The sequence below is a fragment of the Pipistrellus hanaki genome (genome assembly GCF_964339955.1).
Source record: "Pipistrellus hanaki genome assembly, chromosome: 5".
Classification (NCBI taxonomy): Eukaryota; Metazoa; Chordata; class Mammalia; order Chiroptera; family Vespertilionidae; genus Pipistrellus; species Pipistrellus hanaki.
Genome location: NC_140507.1, coordinates 81,246,531 through 81,260,064, shown reverse-complemented (window position 1 = coordinate 81,260,064; position 13,534 = coordinate 81,246,531). Strand labels below are relative to the sequence as shown.

General features: G+C 59.2%; 1 protein-coding gene across 8 annotated transcripts in view; it reads right to left on the bottom strand.

Moving 5' to 3' along the window:
- MAST3 (microtubule associated serine/threonine kinase 3) overlaps positions 1–13,534 on the bottom strand; it is a 36,562-nt gene that overhangs the window by 8,578 nt on the left and 14,450 nt on the right. For 4 of the 8 annotated variants that reach the window (XM_084885837.1, XM_084885832.1, XM_084885834.1 and 1 more), the window contains 17 exons: positions 12,302–12,390; positions 12,151–12,223; positions 11,160–11,238; positions 10,575–10,735; positions 10,333–10,408; positions 9,848–10,057; positions 9,660–9,761; positions 9,307–9,439; positions 7,647–7,708; positions 7,181–7,266; positions 6,066–6,274; positions 5,349–5,487; positions 2,532–2,664; positions 2,195–2,360; positions 1,581–1,682; positions 843–965; positions 107–216 (listed from right to left, as the gene is read on the bottom strand). In XM_084885837.1, coding sequence (XP_084741963.1) covers positions 107–216; positions 843–965; positions 1,581–1,682; positions 2,195–2,360; positions 2,532–2,664; positions 5,349–5,487; positions 6,066–6,274; positions 7,181–7,266; positions 7,647–7,708; positions 9,307–9,439; positions 9,660–9,761; positions 9,848–10,057; positions 10,333–10,408; positions 10,575–10,735; positions 11,160–11,238; positions 12,151–12,223; positions 12,302–12,390 — 2,053 coding nt within the window. Of the gene's footprint in view, positions 1–106; positions 217–842; positions 966–1,580; positions 1,683–2,194; positions 2,361–2,531; positions 2,665–5,348; positions 5,488–6,065; positions 6,275–7,180; positions 7,267–7,646; positions 7,709–9,306; positions 9,440–9,659; positions 9,762–9,847; positions 10,058–10,332; positions 10,409–10,574; positions 10,736–11,159; positions 11,239–11,966; positions 11,988–12,150; positions 12,224–12,301; positions 12,391–13,534 lie in introns of all 8 variants that reach the window. The other 4 variants (XM_084885838.1, XM_084885833.1, XM_084885836.1 and 1 more) reach the window with 2 other exon arrangements.

The window sequence follows — 13,534 nt, the reverse complement described above, 5'->3', positions numbered from 1 at the left end:
CACTTTAAATGGATACAATGGTGCATTTTATGCTATATTTTACTATAAAAAACATGCAAACAAACAAACATCCTGAGCACGAGCTCCACCCAGGGCCCGGCCTCACCTTGCTGAACCGGTGAGAGCAGGACGAGAACTGGGGGATCTCCGTGGACGACTCCTCGTCGTTGGTTTCGTCGTCCTCGGAGCCCAGGTGCCGGTAGCGCTCCGAGCGCGCTGCGGGAGGGAGGCACAGCCGGCACGTCAGGGGCTGTGGGGGCCGCAGGGTGACGTGGAAAGGGGGACTGGGCCCTGTGTGTTTAGGGACAAGGGCTGGGGCCGCAGAGTGCATGTCTGGGCGTCCCTCCTGGCTGTGTCCATGAAGCTGTGGGACCACGGGTGGGAGCGCTTGTGTCTGCGGGTTCGTGTCTTCACCCCTGAGAGAGGTCACCCAGAATTGGGGAAACGGTGCCCCTCCCACGCACAGTATGTTCCCTGCCTCAGAGGAAGGAACAGGCGCTCAGAGAGGACCTGGCATGCCCGAGGCCACACAGACGTTCCGGAAGAGGCGCTGGGAGCCCAGGGCATTGGCTGTGTCTGGCCGAAGCCCTGAGTGGGACAAGCCCCCTGCAGCAGCTCAGCAGGTGCTCCCTGCCCCCAACACGCTGGGCTCCATGCCGGAAGGCTGGACCTGCGGGAAGACCCTGGGCAGGGCCCTGCCACAGGGGTGCCTGGCTGTCCTCTCTCACGACTTGAGGGGGTGCTGCAGGCCGACCTGCCTCAGCGTCTCAGGAAGTCCGGGAAGTGGAAGCTCTGGGCCCGGGGCAGGGGACACCGCCCCTCCACCCGGGACGGGAACTCACTGTCGAAGTAGCTGGTGTCGTCCTCGGCCTCCAGCTGGGGCACGAACTCGGCCTTGTGGCGCAGGAGCCCCGCCCAGTCCAGCGTCCGGAAGAAGGGGTGCTGCTTGACCTCATGGGTGCCACCTGCAGACACGCCGGCTGAGCACTGCGGGCCCCGCCCCGAACGCCCCAACGAGAGCCAGAGAGACGGAGCGGGGAGCCGGCCGCCGAGTCAGAGCCCCGAGAGAAGAGCTGGGCTTGAACCCAGGCCCGGCTCTTCCTTCCGGTGGGTTCTGAGGTCCCACCGCCCGGAGAAACCCCGGAGCCTCGGAAGGGCCTCCTTCCCGGGCCGTTCCCTCGTCTCTCCTCCCCGGAGGAGAGTGGACTGCATGAAGGCGCCTGATCCCCACCCTCAGCCCCTGTTCTCTCCACGGCCAAGCTTCATTGGGAACATGACCCCCAGGGCCATGGTAATGGGTGGCTGCACCGTCTCAACAGTTCCCTAACCATCCACGAGGGGGCTGTGGGACCCACTGGGCTGAGGACCTTAGGACACGGCCCCCGGTGATCCTGCAGGCTCACGTCCTCACTCAGCCTCAGGGTCTCCCCCTGCACCAGAACCAGCTACCTGCTCTCCCTTCCAGGTCTTGTGCTAATTCTTGGCAAACGCCTATGCGTCCTTCAAAACCCCAGCTCCAAGTCCCTCTCCTCCATGCAGCCTGTCGGGTAGTTCTCACTGACCGCGGCCTCCACACGTACCAGTGCCCAGACGGTCCAGGGGGCTCTGCCGGAGGAGCCTGGTGATGAGGTCCTGGGCGTCGGCTGGAAGGGCCTCCTCCCCCTCCGGCCACATGATCTCGTCTAAAACACGGGAGGGGGTTGGGATGGACCTGCCCCGCGTCTCCCCTCCCTCACTGAGCTCCAGGCCATTAGCTCCTCTGCCCCCTCCACACCGGGCTCGGTCCCACCGCCCAGCTCCCAGACACGCCCTGGCTGCGCTGTCTGTCCAGAGCACCTTCCCATCTTCCATGTGCACAGCCCCCTCTCACGCCTTCAGGGCTTTGCTCTCGGCTCATCTCTGTGGTGGCCTCACAGCTCTCCGCTCAATGCAGCGCCCCCAGCACCCTCTCCCTTCTGCGGCGTCTCCTTCTTGGCATTTTGGGCATCTAATTGCTCCATAATTTGCTTATTTACCTTGCTAACTGTCCTTCTTGCCTGCCAGTGAGTGCCCGAAGGGCTGTCCATATTGTCCCCAGTGCCAGCCGTGGCCAGGCACACCACAGGTCTCACACAGGGGGGCACACGGCTGCCCCGAGCCCCAGTGCCACAGACTCAAACCCGTGGCCCCCGGGAGGGGCGCGCGGAGAACGTACCGCTGACCACCTGGCCGAACAGCTCCTCGGGCGTGTCCCCGAAGAAAGGCACGCAGCCCACCAGGAACTCGTACAGGACGACGCCCATGGCCCACCAGTCCACCGGCTTGCCGTAGCCCTGGCGGAAGATCACTTCCGGGGCGATGTACTCCGGCGTCCCGCACACCTGGGGCAGGAGGACGGGACCTGAGGGTGGCCCCGGCCCGAGGACCCCCACGAGGGACAGGGAGCCGGCCAGGCTGGGAACAAGGGGTGGGCAGACGGACCCACCCCTCATTTTTTATTGCCATGTCCTGGGGTCAAGGGGCCCCAGCACTCAGGGGGCCTGCCCACCCACCTGCTTGTCCATGAACTCCCGGGTGTCCTTCTCAATGTGGCCCTCGTACAGGTTGGTGGCCATGCTCATGAGCCCGATCTTGGACAGGCCGAAGTCGGTCAGCTTGATGTGGCCCAGCGAGGTGATGAGCAGGCTGCGGGTGGGCAGGCGGACGGCTCAGGGCTGGGGGCCCAGCAGCCCTTGAACTTGGCTCCACCCAGGATGGGCCAGAGCCCCCCGGGGATTAAAAAATCCTTCCGGTAAACAGCCAATTATCACAAGAACCAGCGGGTCTCAGACAGTATTACAGATCTGTGCACCTACTGGGTACCTTGGGTGTTGCTAGTGAGCACCTTTTGTATACTTTTCTGGGCGAAACTAAATTTCCTGGGAATCACAGCACCTTCCAACTGTGTGTTAAACCATTTCCTGAACACCTGCTGGGGGGGAGGGGTATCTAGTATTGTTTGTACACACATCCATCACTGTAACAAATTAAACACTTTGCAAGCACCTATTGTTTACAATCCATGTTGAAAATTGAGCCCTGCCAGTACAGCTCAGTGGTTGAGCATCGACCTATGAACTAGGTCACAGTTCAGTTCTCAGTCAGGGCACATGCCTGGGCTTCTGGCTCCATCCCCTGGGCAGGGAGGGGGGAGGAGGTGTGTGTGCAGGAGGCAGCCAATCCATGATTCTCTCTCATTACAGATGTTTTCTATCTCTCCCTCTCCCTTTCACTCTAAAATCAATAAAAATATGATTATAGCTGAAACCGGTTTGGCTCAGTGGATAGAGCGTCGGCCTGCGGATTGAAGGGTCCCAGGTTCGATTCCGGTCAAGGGCATGTGCCTTGGTTGCGGGCACATCCCAGTGAGGGATGTGCAAGAGGCAGCTGATCGATGTTTCTCTATCATCAATGTTTCTAGTTCTCTATCCCTCTCTCTTCCTCTCTGTAAAAAATCAATAAAATATATTTAAAACATATATATATATCTATATATATCTATATATATATATTTACAGAAAAGAAAACTGAATATATCTCAAGCACCTGATGTACAAAGAAATATATCTGTGCACTTCATGAGTGGATCCATTTTTTAAATATATTTTTATTGATTTCAGAGAGGAAGGGAAAGGAGAGAATGACAGAAACATCAATAATGAGAGAGAATCATTGATGGGCTGCCTCCTGCACACCTTTCACTGGGGATGGAGCCCACAACGTGGGCATGTGCCCTTGACCAGTATCGAACCTGGGACACTTCAGCCCACAGGCTGACACTCTATCCACTGAGCCAAACCGGCTGGGGCTGGATCCACTGAGCCAAACCGGCTGGGCTGTATCCATGTTTTAAAAACCTGCACATCTAGCCCCGGCCGGTGGCTGGGTTGGTTTAAGTGTCATCCTGTACACCAGGCACGTGGACACCAAGCATGTCAAACTCGCCGCCCACAATGAATGCTTTTGCGGCCCAGACAATATAATGGTATGTAAGAAACATTTTAATGAAAATTTCATAACTAATTTTTAAAATACTGTTATAACTATTAATAACAACTATAACGTTCACTAATGACTGATTACTATAGTCATGTTACATTCACTTCCCTATGCGCCTTACGTGCAGGCGCACCATTTCTCTCCACTAATACCAGCAGCGAATATTTTAGCAGCCGACTGCCACGTCATTAGTCTTGTACTGACTTATTTGGTGCGCAAAACAGAAAATACTTCGGTTTTGGAGAACAAGAAAAATAGGTTTATTTGCATTACGCTTATTAATTTGTATAATTATTCAGTGTCTGGTAAGTTAATGTTTAAGAAAAAATATTAATTTTTATTAAAATGTCCTATTATTTTATGTTAATGATCACTGATTTATTTTAGCCTTATGTATTCAGCATCTCTATTGAAATAAACCTACGTTTCTATGAAAATTGAAGTGTTTGGGGTTTTTTTTGTTTTTTTTTTGTGGAAGATTCCATTGTTTTTTTTTAATTTATTTATTTTTTTTTATTTTTACATATTTTAATGATTTTTTTTTTGCCCCCCTCCCTGAAGTGTTTGGGTTTTTTTGTGGCCCACATGACATCCTCTCTCTGTGCACCAAATAGCAAGAACCTAAGAAACAAGTGATTCTTGCCTCATATCCAGAGGGCACTCAATATATGGGTGGCCTTTTCCTCTGTACACAGCAGGTGCTCAATTAATGCAGGGGAGAGTGCTTTGAAAATTATGTAAGGACTACAAAGCATGAAGGATTATGCACATTCAGGCTCCTGTCTCCCAGCCACCCATAGAAAAAACGGCACACAGTAGGTGCTTACTAAATGCTGGAATAAAACAAATAAAACCAATAAACATGGTCTCTTCCTTTCTTTCCTGAACTAAAACACCACACGTGCTCAAGACATGCACAGTCCGTTTCTTCATATATAAGGTCTTGCAACATGCATGTTCCTTTTCCCTGTATACAGCTGGTGCCTCATAAGTGCATGTTCTTTCCCCTCGTGCAGTAGCAGCTCTGCGTGCATGATCCCTTCCCACATACAGTTCCTCATCCTAAGTGCACATCCCCTCCCTTTCCCTGGCACCACCTCCTACGTGCAGTCCTTCCCCTGAATACAAGTGCCTATTAAGTAACTGCTCTCCTCTGCACACATCAGGTGCTCAAGATGTGCCTTCCTGACAGGAGGGGCCCCACGTTGCCAACAGAACCCAGACAGGTGGGGCTCCTGAGCAGCCCCAGAGGCCATCGATGCCCCGCCCCAATGCATGGCTCCAACCCCCACCCCAGCCCTCCGGGACCGCCCTGAGGCCCGGCAGCTCACTTGTCCGGCTTGAGGTCTCTGTGCACGATGCCGTAGTTGTGCAGGTACTCCAGCGCCAGCACCGTCTCTGCGAAGTACATGCGGGCCATGTCCACGGGCAGCGGGCCCATGTTCTTCAGGAGCGTGGCGCAGTCACCGCCTGCAAGGGCAGCCGTGTCAGGGGCGTGGTCTCTACAGCCCTGCCCGGCGCCTCTGTAACGCCCGCCGGGTGCCTAAGGTCCCCAGTGGGTGCTGAACCCGGTGGGGAACCGGACGGGGTTTGGGGAGGACAGACCCTGCCTCCTGATTTTCCCCGGACAGAGGAGCAGCTCTGTCAAGTGCACAGTTTTTCCCCGTACACAGCGGGCACCCCGAAGTGCATGCTCTCTCCTTGCCTGGCAGCACCTTGGTGCCTGTTCACTCACTTACCTGCAGGGACTGCTCCGTCCTGAACTGCAAACCTGAAGCCGAAACTCCTCACCCTGACCCTCCCGCGGCCCCCCAGCCTCCAGGCCTCTGTCCACCGGTCCCCCCTGCAAGGATGTACATCTTCCCCCCATCCTCCAGGGGTCCCTCCCTGACCCTCTTCTTTGGGCTCCGCCTGCCCTGATGCCCCATCTTAGACCGAGGGCCCCCGAGGCAGGCTGGGAGCCCCGGAGGCCAGAACAGATCCCAGCCCGGCCCGAGGGAGGGCTTCCTCCCAGGCAGAGGGCGAGCTCCCTGCTGCCGGGGCCGCACCTTCCACGTACTCCATGACCATGCAGAGGTGGCGCCGGGTCTCGAAGGAGCAGAACATGCTGACCACGAAGGGGTTCTCGGCGAAGGTGAGGATGTCGCGCTCCACGAAGACCTGCTGGATCTGGTTGCGCAGGATCAGGTTCTGCTTGTTGATCTTCTTGATGGCGAAGCGCTGGCGGGTGTCCCGGTGCCGCACCAGGTAGACGGCCCTGGAGGGAGGCCGGGCCGCTGAGGCCTGCGCACACGGCCCCGGCGGCCCCGGGGAGCCAGCCCGGGCCTCGGACCCGGTCTGAGGGCGTTGGTCTGTGCTGGGCTCTCCCTCTGGGACACCTGTCTCCACCCCGGCCCCTCTCCCCAAGCGGCCACCCTAGCAGTAAGCTGCCCTCCTTGGTGCCCTACAAGTGAACCGGACGTGGCCCTGGTGTACTGGCCCTTGGAGTAAGGTGACCAGATGTCCCGATTTTCAACAATTTGTCCCGTGGCATTTTTAAAAAAGTCCCGATTTTTGTCCAAAAATCGGGACTTTTTTAAAAATGCCGCGGGACAAATTGTTGAAAATCGGGGCTGTCCCGCCAAAAGCAGGACGTCTGGTCACCTTACCTTAGAGTATTTATTCATTCGTAGCTGAGACCCATGACACAGAATCCAAATGAGCACGTCCTTAGCCATGGAGTGCCTGCTGGCTTTATATGCTTGATGAAACTGCACCCAGCGGCTCCCGGACACAGATAAACCCTGGGGTTATAGGGGACCTACACATGCTGATGCTGCCCTTTGGGGCTCTCTGACCCAAAGACTCCCCACCTGGCCACTGGCCCCCTCTCACATCTATCTTGCTCTGATGGCCTCATGCTGTCAGGGACTCCCCACTCCCACCCTCTGCAAATCTGTCCAAGCGGCAAATAATGCTTGCTGCACGCTACTGCCACCGTGTGGTCATCTTCTGTCCTGACCAGAACCTCCTACACCTGATGAAGGATGAGTACCTTCCAGGCCTTGCCTGCTGTGTTACTGCATCTCCATCTCCCTCTGTAGGCCTCCGTTTCCCCTGCCCGGGCCTTAGCCATCTCTGTGGGCATCTGAGAAATGGGTGTATGGGGAACCTGAGGACTCACCCATAGGCCCCGTTGCTAATGAGCTTGATGGTCTCGAAGTCACTCTCACATGGCTTCCTCCGTGACGGGCCGACCAGGGCGCGGCTCTGTGGGACGAGAGGGCTCAGGGTCCTGGCTCCCTGAGGAGTGGTTTGGGCTTCCCCGGCCCCCAAGCCCTCCTGGTGCCTGATGCCACTCTCTCTCCCATCCGAACTTCTCCAACTCAGGGACCACGTTTCTGAGCTTTGGCTCAAGATGTGCCCTTTACCCAGAGAACTCCTACACATCCTTCAAAACCTTTCCAGTGCCCCCCCTCCAGCCCTGCCCAACCTACACAGCACGGCAACCTAACTTCCCCCACCTTCCCCTCATAGTCACAGGCATTTATTAATCACCAGTCATGCAAAAACTTCTGCAAACCCAGCCCCTCCCACAGCTGCCTGGAAAGAACAAGACAGGTGCGGGGACCCAAAGCTCTGGGCCTCACCTCCAGGGACTCGGGCGCTGGGGGCTGTCCTTTGCCATCAAGGTGACTCAGAGGCTCCATCTCTGCAAGACAAGGGGGGAGCCTTGAACGGGGCTTCTACACTTTGCCTGTCACCCAGATTTCCGAGGCCCCCAAGGCTCATCTGGGGCTAGGGATGCCCAACCCCCATGATACTGCCAATGGGCCTTTACCATGCCCAAGTCTGAGCGAAGCTCAGGAGGCCGGACTAAACAGCGGAGGAACTGTCTAGAAGGACCAGCAGGCAGCCCAAGCTCCAGATACTCAGCTTTCATCAATCCCCGGCTCCAAACTTCGGACCAGTGACACCAGTTGTGACACTGGCTCCTGAAAACCTCCCAGCTCAGGGCGTGGCCAAGGGGGAGGAGCCCCCTTACAGCCCCGTCCCAGGTCCTGGCAAAGGGCTGGTCACCGTGAGTGGTCCGTGAGCTGTGACCGAGGCAATGAAGTCTCACGGTCCCAGAGTTCGTCTGGAACGGGGCGGTGGGGACTCGGGGGTGAGAGAGAGGCCTGGCTCCAATGCAGCCCCTTCCACTCTCAGTGGCCCCCCAAGGTATGGGGAGGTGTTCTGCCCCCACAGCTTCCGCCGCCATCTGCCTCACCACTTCCTGCACCCTCTGACGGCAGGCCCACCCCCAGCGCTACCTGAGCTATTTCCACTGGACAGACAGGAAGCCAGCTGTCCACAAGCCCCGTCCACCAGGGTCACCCGTGTCTGGTCCCCTGCTCTACCTCCTCTGCCCGGAGCCTCAGTCTTTCCAGCTCTAAATGGGGACCGTTAGCACAGCCGTAACGCTAGGTGGACACTGGCCACTGGACCCAGGCCCTGCCAAGCCCTCGCCTCCAGCAGCTCCCCTCCCCCGGCGACATCCTCTGCTGCTCTCCCACAGGCCGGGCACCGTCCCACCTCAGGGCCTTCGTGGTTCCCCCGGCTAGCTCCCCCTTTTCTCCTCCCACCTGCATCTGGTCACCTCTCCATCCTCAGCCCGCACATCACCTCTTCCCAGCCTGCCCTCACCACCCAGGACAGGCCACCCCAGTTCCACCTTGGCTCCCCCGCCCTGGCCGTGTGGGGGGTTCTCGTCGGCAGGCGGTCTGAACAGACTCGGAGCCCGCCCCCGGGCCCACCGTCGGATGAGACTGGAAACAGGCTTTGAGAACTTGCAGGACGATGTGAATGTCAGTGCCAGGGGTGGTCCCTGGTGCCCTGGCCCATTTCAACTCTGCGTTTGAGAACACAGGGGTCCCAAGGCCCTGGAACAGTGCTCGGCAAACTCATTCGTCACCAGAGCCAAATATCAACAGTTCAACGACTGAAATTTCTTTTAGGAGCCACAGTTTTTAAACTTAAATTTTTTCAAAAACCACTTCTTCAAAATAGATTTGCCCAGGCAGTGGAATTTTGTGGAAGAGCCACACTCAAGGGGCCAAAGAGCCGCGTGTGGCTCTCGAGCTGCAGTTTGCTGACCACTGCCCTGGAAGGTCAGGGGGCCCCGTGGGCAGCCGCCTGACCCTGGAATCTCGGGCCCTTTCCCCACAGCAGGGCCCATAGGTGACCGAAGGCAGGGAACAGAGAGACAAGGGTAGCGTGACTATGCCAGCCTCCCCTCCGTCTCCTTCGCCTCCCTGCCCGTCAGCTCACCCTCCAGGGGGTCCTTGGCCAGGCCCAGCTGCCCGATGATGTATTGCGGCAGGTCCGTCTTGATGCCCTGGCCCTCGCGAGCCTGGCCCTCGGCGGCCTCCAGCAGGTGGTAGAACTCTTCGGGGTCAAACTCCTGGGGGCGCAGAGCTCCGGTCAGCCAAGGCTCGGCCTCCCCTCCAGGCCTTTGCAAACGCCTTCTCTGACCTGTGGCTCCAACCTGTCCCTGGGGCCCCCTCCTGCCGGGAGCCCACCCCGGGCCGGCAGCCTCACAGGCCCTGCACAGCGAGAACCATGTCCTGTCTCCCCGGGACCCGGCCTGAGCTCGGCTAGCCCTCTGCACGGAGGGGACTCACCAGGCACTCCAGGAGCCTGGCAGGTCGTGAGATGATGATCAGCAGCTTCCGGACCAGCTGGACGATGAAGCCGACCTCCTCGCTGTCCGAGCGCTCGTGGGCCTGGCAGGTGGGCGGGGCATCACGCATGGGCCCGGGTCCTGTCCCGCCCCACCCCGGGGACCCCCGGCCCCCAGCTCCCCACACACGTCCTGCAGCAGCCTCTCCAGCTTCTCCTGCATCTCCAGGAAGTAGCGGGAGGTGACGAGGGCCTCTCCGGACTTGGCCAGGCAGTCGCGGGCCAGCTCAACGATCTGGTGGTGGATGAAGCCCAGGACGCCATCGGCCAGAGCCAGCTGGGCCCCGGGCGAGAAGGCGGAGAGGAACTCCTGCAGACGGCTCTCCATCTGGGCCGTGGCCTGGCGGGGGGAGACGGGAGAATCTGTGTGCCCGGGGGGAGCTCCAGGGCTGAGGCCTGGTCATTGGGCGGGACTGGGGCACAGGACCCGCAGACGGAGGGCGGGGAGACAGTGGGAAGAGAGGCGATGGGGCTGATGGGGTCGGAGGGCTGGGGGGACGTCGGAGACCCGGAGGGAAAACAGACATGGACAGATGTGGGGACACAGCCGAGACAGAGGATGCCCGCCTGTCACAGAGCGGGGTTGGGGCCCGTCCAGCCCAGGGCGCTGCCCACCTTCGGGAACCTCTCCCGGTACACATGGTTCATCATGACGATCTCATTGTCGAAGGTTCCTGTGGTGCGTCCGGGGCTGAAGGGGGGTGACGATCAGCTTGTGACACAGGACCCGGGACCCAGCCCGGGGGAAGGGGGCGGAGCCAGGCTGGGTCAGGGCCAAGGCCAGGAGGGAGGAGGAGCCATGTTGCCATGTTTCCATCCAAAGCCAGCCCCGGGAGGCCCCGGAGGTCAAAGCCCACCTGAGGCTGCGGGAGCGGGGTCGAAGGCGGGGTGAGCGGTGGCCGCCCTCCTCGTCGGCCACGCTCTCCGAGCTGCGGAAATGCTTGGACAGGAAGCGCAACTCGTCCGGCGTCGGCTGGAAAGGAAGCTGGTGGAGGTGCTCCCGGGACGATGAGCTCGACTGGGAGGAGGGCGTCAGAGTCACGGGCTGGTGGTCAGCCCCACAGCCAGGACCCCAGCACCTCCTCTCAGGGCCCAGGATGCCTGGCTCCGATCCCCGAATGCCCCAGCCCTAAGGCCCCCTCCTCCAAGAAGTCCTCTCTGCCTGTTCCCCACGGCCGCGCCCAGACCCGCTCTGGCCAGGCCCCGGGAGAATCTGTGTGCCCGGGGGGAGCTCCAGGGCTGAGGCCGGGTCCTCTCAGGGTCCCCAAGTCACCCAGAACACAGCACAGAGGCAACGGCAGGAACCCGCTAACTGTGCAGCTGTCTGACCCCTTGTGAAACACACCCTGCACCCGCCTGTCCGCCCGCCACCCCTGCACCCGCCTGTCCGCCCGCCACCCCTGCACCCGCCTGTCCGCCCGCCACAGTGGGACGGTCGGTACCGAGACGGTGGAGCTGGGTGTGTTGGTGCCATAGCCAGAAGACGGGAGGGATGCGAGGGACCACCTTCTGCCATCGGCCCTGGAAAGGAGAAGCGGAATTGGAAGGCAGACAGGCCCCTGGGGTCTGGGGGGACCCAGGGCAAACACTGTGGCTGCCGGATTCTGGCCCCACGGGGGGAAGGACTGACTCTATGAGGCGGAGAGCAGAAAGTCAGGGTGGCGAGTCCAGTGTTCCTCCCTCGTCCTTCAGACACCTCCTCCAGGAGTCCTCCCTGACCCCAGCAGCCAGTGCCCCCCCTCCCCCTGTCCCTGGCAAAGCTGCCACCTCTCGGAGTTGCACCTGCTGGGGTACATGCTGGCTGCCTCCACCAGACTGAGGCCTCCCCAAAAGCCAAAGGCCAGTCCCCCATTCCCCAGCCTCCCGGCGGGCACTCAATAAATGCTGAATGGATAAGTGACGTGTAAGAGCCTGGCACACGGGCCCTGGCTGGGGTAGCTCAGTGTGTTAGAGCGTCGTACCGATCCGCCAAGATTGCGGGTTCAATCCCCAGTCAGGGCGCACTTACAAGCAGCAACCGAGGAATGCATAAGTAAGTGGAACAACAAACTGATGTTTCTTCCCCCCACTCCCCTAAAATCAACCCGTAAGTTAAAAAATTAAACGAATGCCTGGCACACAGACAGGCCCTCCACGAACGCTTGTTAACAAACTCCTATTCAATGAGCAAATGGCTTTCACTCAGTTCGTATTTCTTGGACCCGGTTGAGTCCCCTCTCACCCCCACCCCTAGGGCCGGTTGACGTTACCTGTCTGTCCGAGAGACGTGGCTGCCGAGGACCGAGGAGGCAGGGGCAGAGACAGAGGGAGGGGCCGACACAGGGCCGGGGAGGGGAAAAGGCCGGTGAGGAGGCACGTCCACCAGGCGCACACACCTGCCTGTCCCCTCCGCCGTCACCAGGTCACCATCCCCCGGGGCCAGGGACCACTCACCTCCGGGCAAAGGGGAAGCTGACCGCTGACACGGCCGAGAAGTTCCGGGGACTGTCCAGGGGGCTGTTGCCTGCTGATCAGGAGGCCAGGGGAAACTGAGTCACCGGGGGTGGAGGGAGGACACAGCCCGCCCGCTGGCTCCCGCGCTCACCAGTGGGGACGGACAGCGGCGACAGGGGCCTGGAGAGGGTCGGCGAGGGTGTTCCCACCACGAGGCTCTTGCGGTTCCCGCTGCGGCAGCTGCAGGGGCAGGTGGGGACGGGGTTAGGCGCTGCCCCGGCTGGGGCACACACGCAGCTGGCCCTGGGGCCGGATAGGAAACTGGGCAGGACCACTCCCGCTCCGCCCCCGACTGACTCCCCCGAGGCCCTTGGTTGGAGGCCCAGTGGGGTTGTATTTGACAAATATTATTCTTTAAATATATTTTATTGATTTTTTTAGAGAGAGGAAGGGAGATGGATAGAGAGTTAGAAACATGGATGAGAGAGAAACATCGATCAGCTGCCTCCTGCACACTCCCCACTGGGGATGTGCCCGCAACCAAGGCACATGCATGTGACCCGAATCGAACCCGGGACCCTTCAGTCCCCAGGCCGATGCTCTATCCACTGAGCCACACTGGCCAGGGCAGACAAATATTGTTTGTATTAAATGTGCTATTTATGTGCTATTTATAATACGGTTATTATCAGTGGTGGCACGAAGCACTTCCGGCCTGGTGGTCACCGCACACAGCCAGGAGCAGCCAGCCTGATGTTCCAGGCTTTGGTGTCCACACCCCACCTCCACCCCTTTCCCACGCTGTGGCCACTGCCAGGGGCTCCGGGGACTAAGGCAGAGGGTGGAAAGGACCCGGGAGCCCACCAGTGGGTTAAGGCGCGCCCCTACCCCATTCCATGCCCTTTTCCCAGGCCACGGCCCCATCCCTCGGCAACCTTCCTCCCCCAAACCCCCAACATGCCAGCCTGACCCTTAAAAACCCTAAGGTCACTGGGCCGCCGTAGCTCAGGGGTTGAGCATCCATCTATGAACTAGGAGGTTATGGTTTGATTCCCGGTTAGGGCACATGCCAGTGTGGGGCGTGCAGGAGGCAGCCGATCCATGATTCTCTCTCATTATTGATGTTTCTCTCTTTCCCTCCCTCTCTCTTCCTCTCTGAAACCAATAAAAAATGTTTAAAACAAACAAAACAAAAACCTAGAGTCAGGATCTTGTGCAGGAGTGCCCTGCCTTCTGCTCTGCCAACACATTTCCTTCCTTCCTTCCATCCCAGCTCCCCTGGCCGCCAGCCCCCCGCTCAGGCTGAGCCCACCCGTACCTGTGCCCTGGCCCCAGCGCCCACTGACGGAGGGAAGGTGGGAACCACATTGTCTCCAGCCACCAA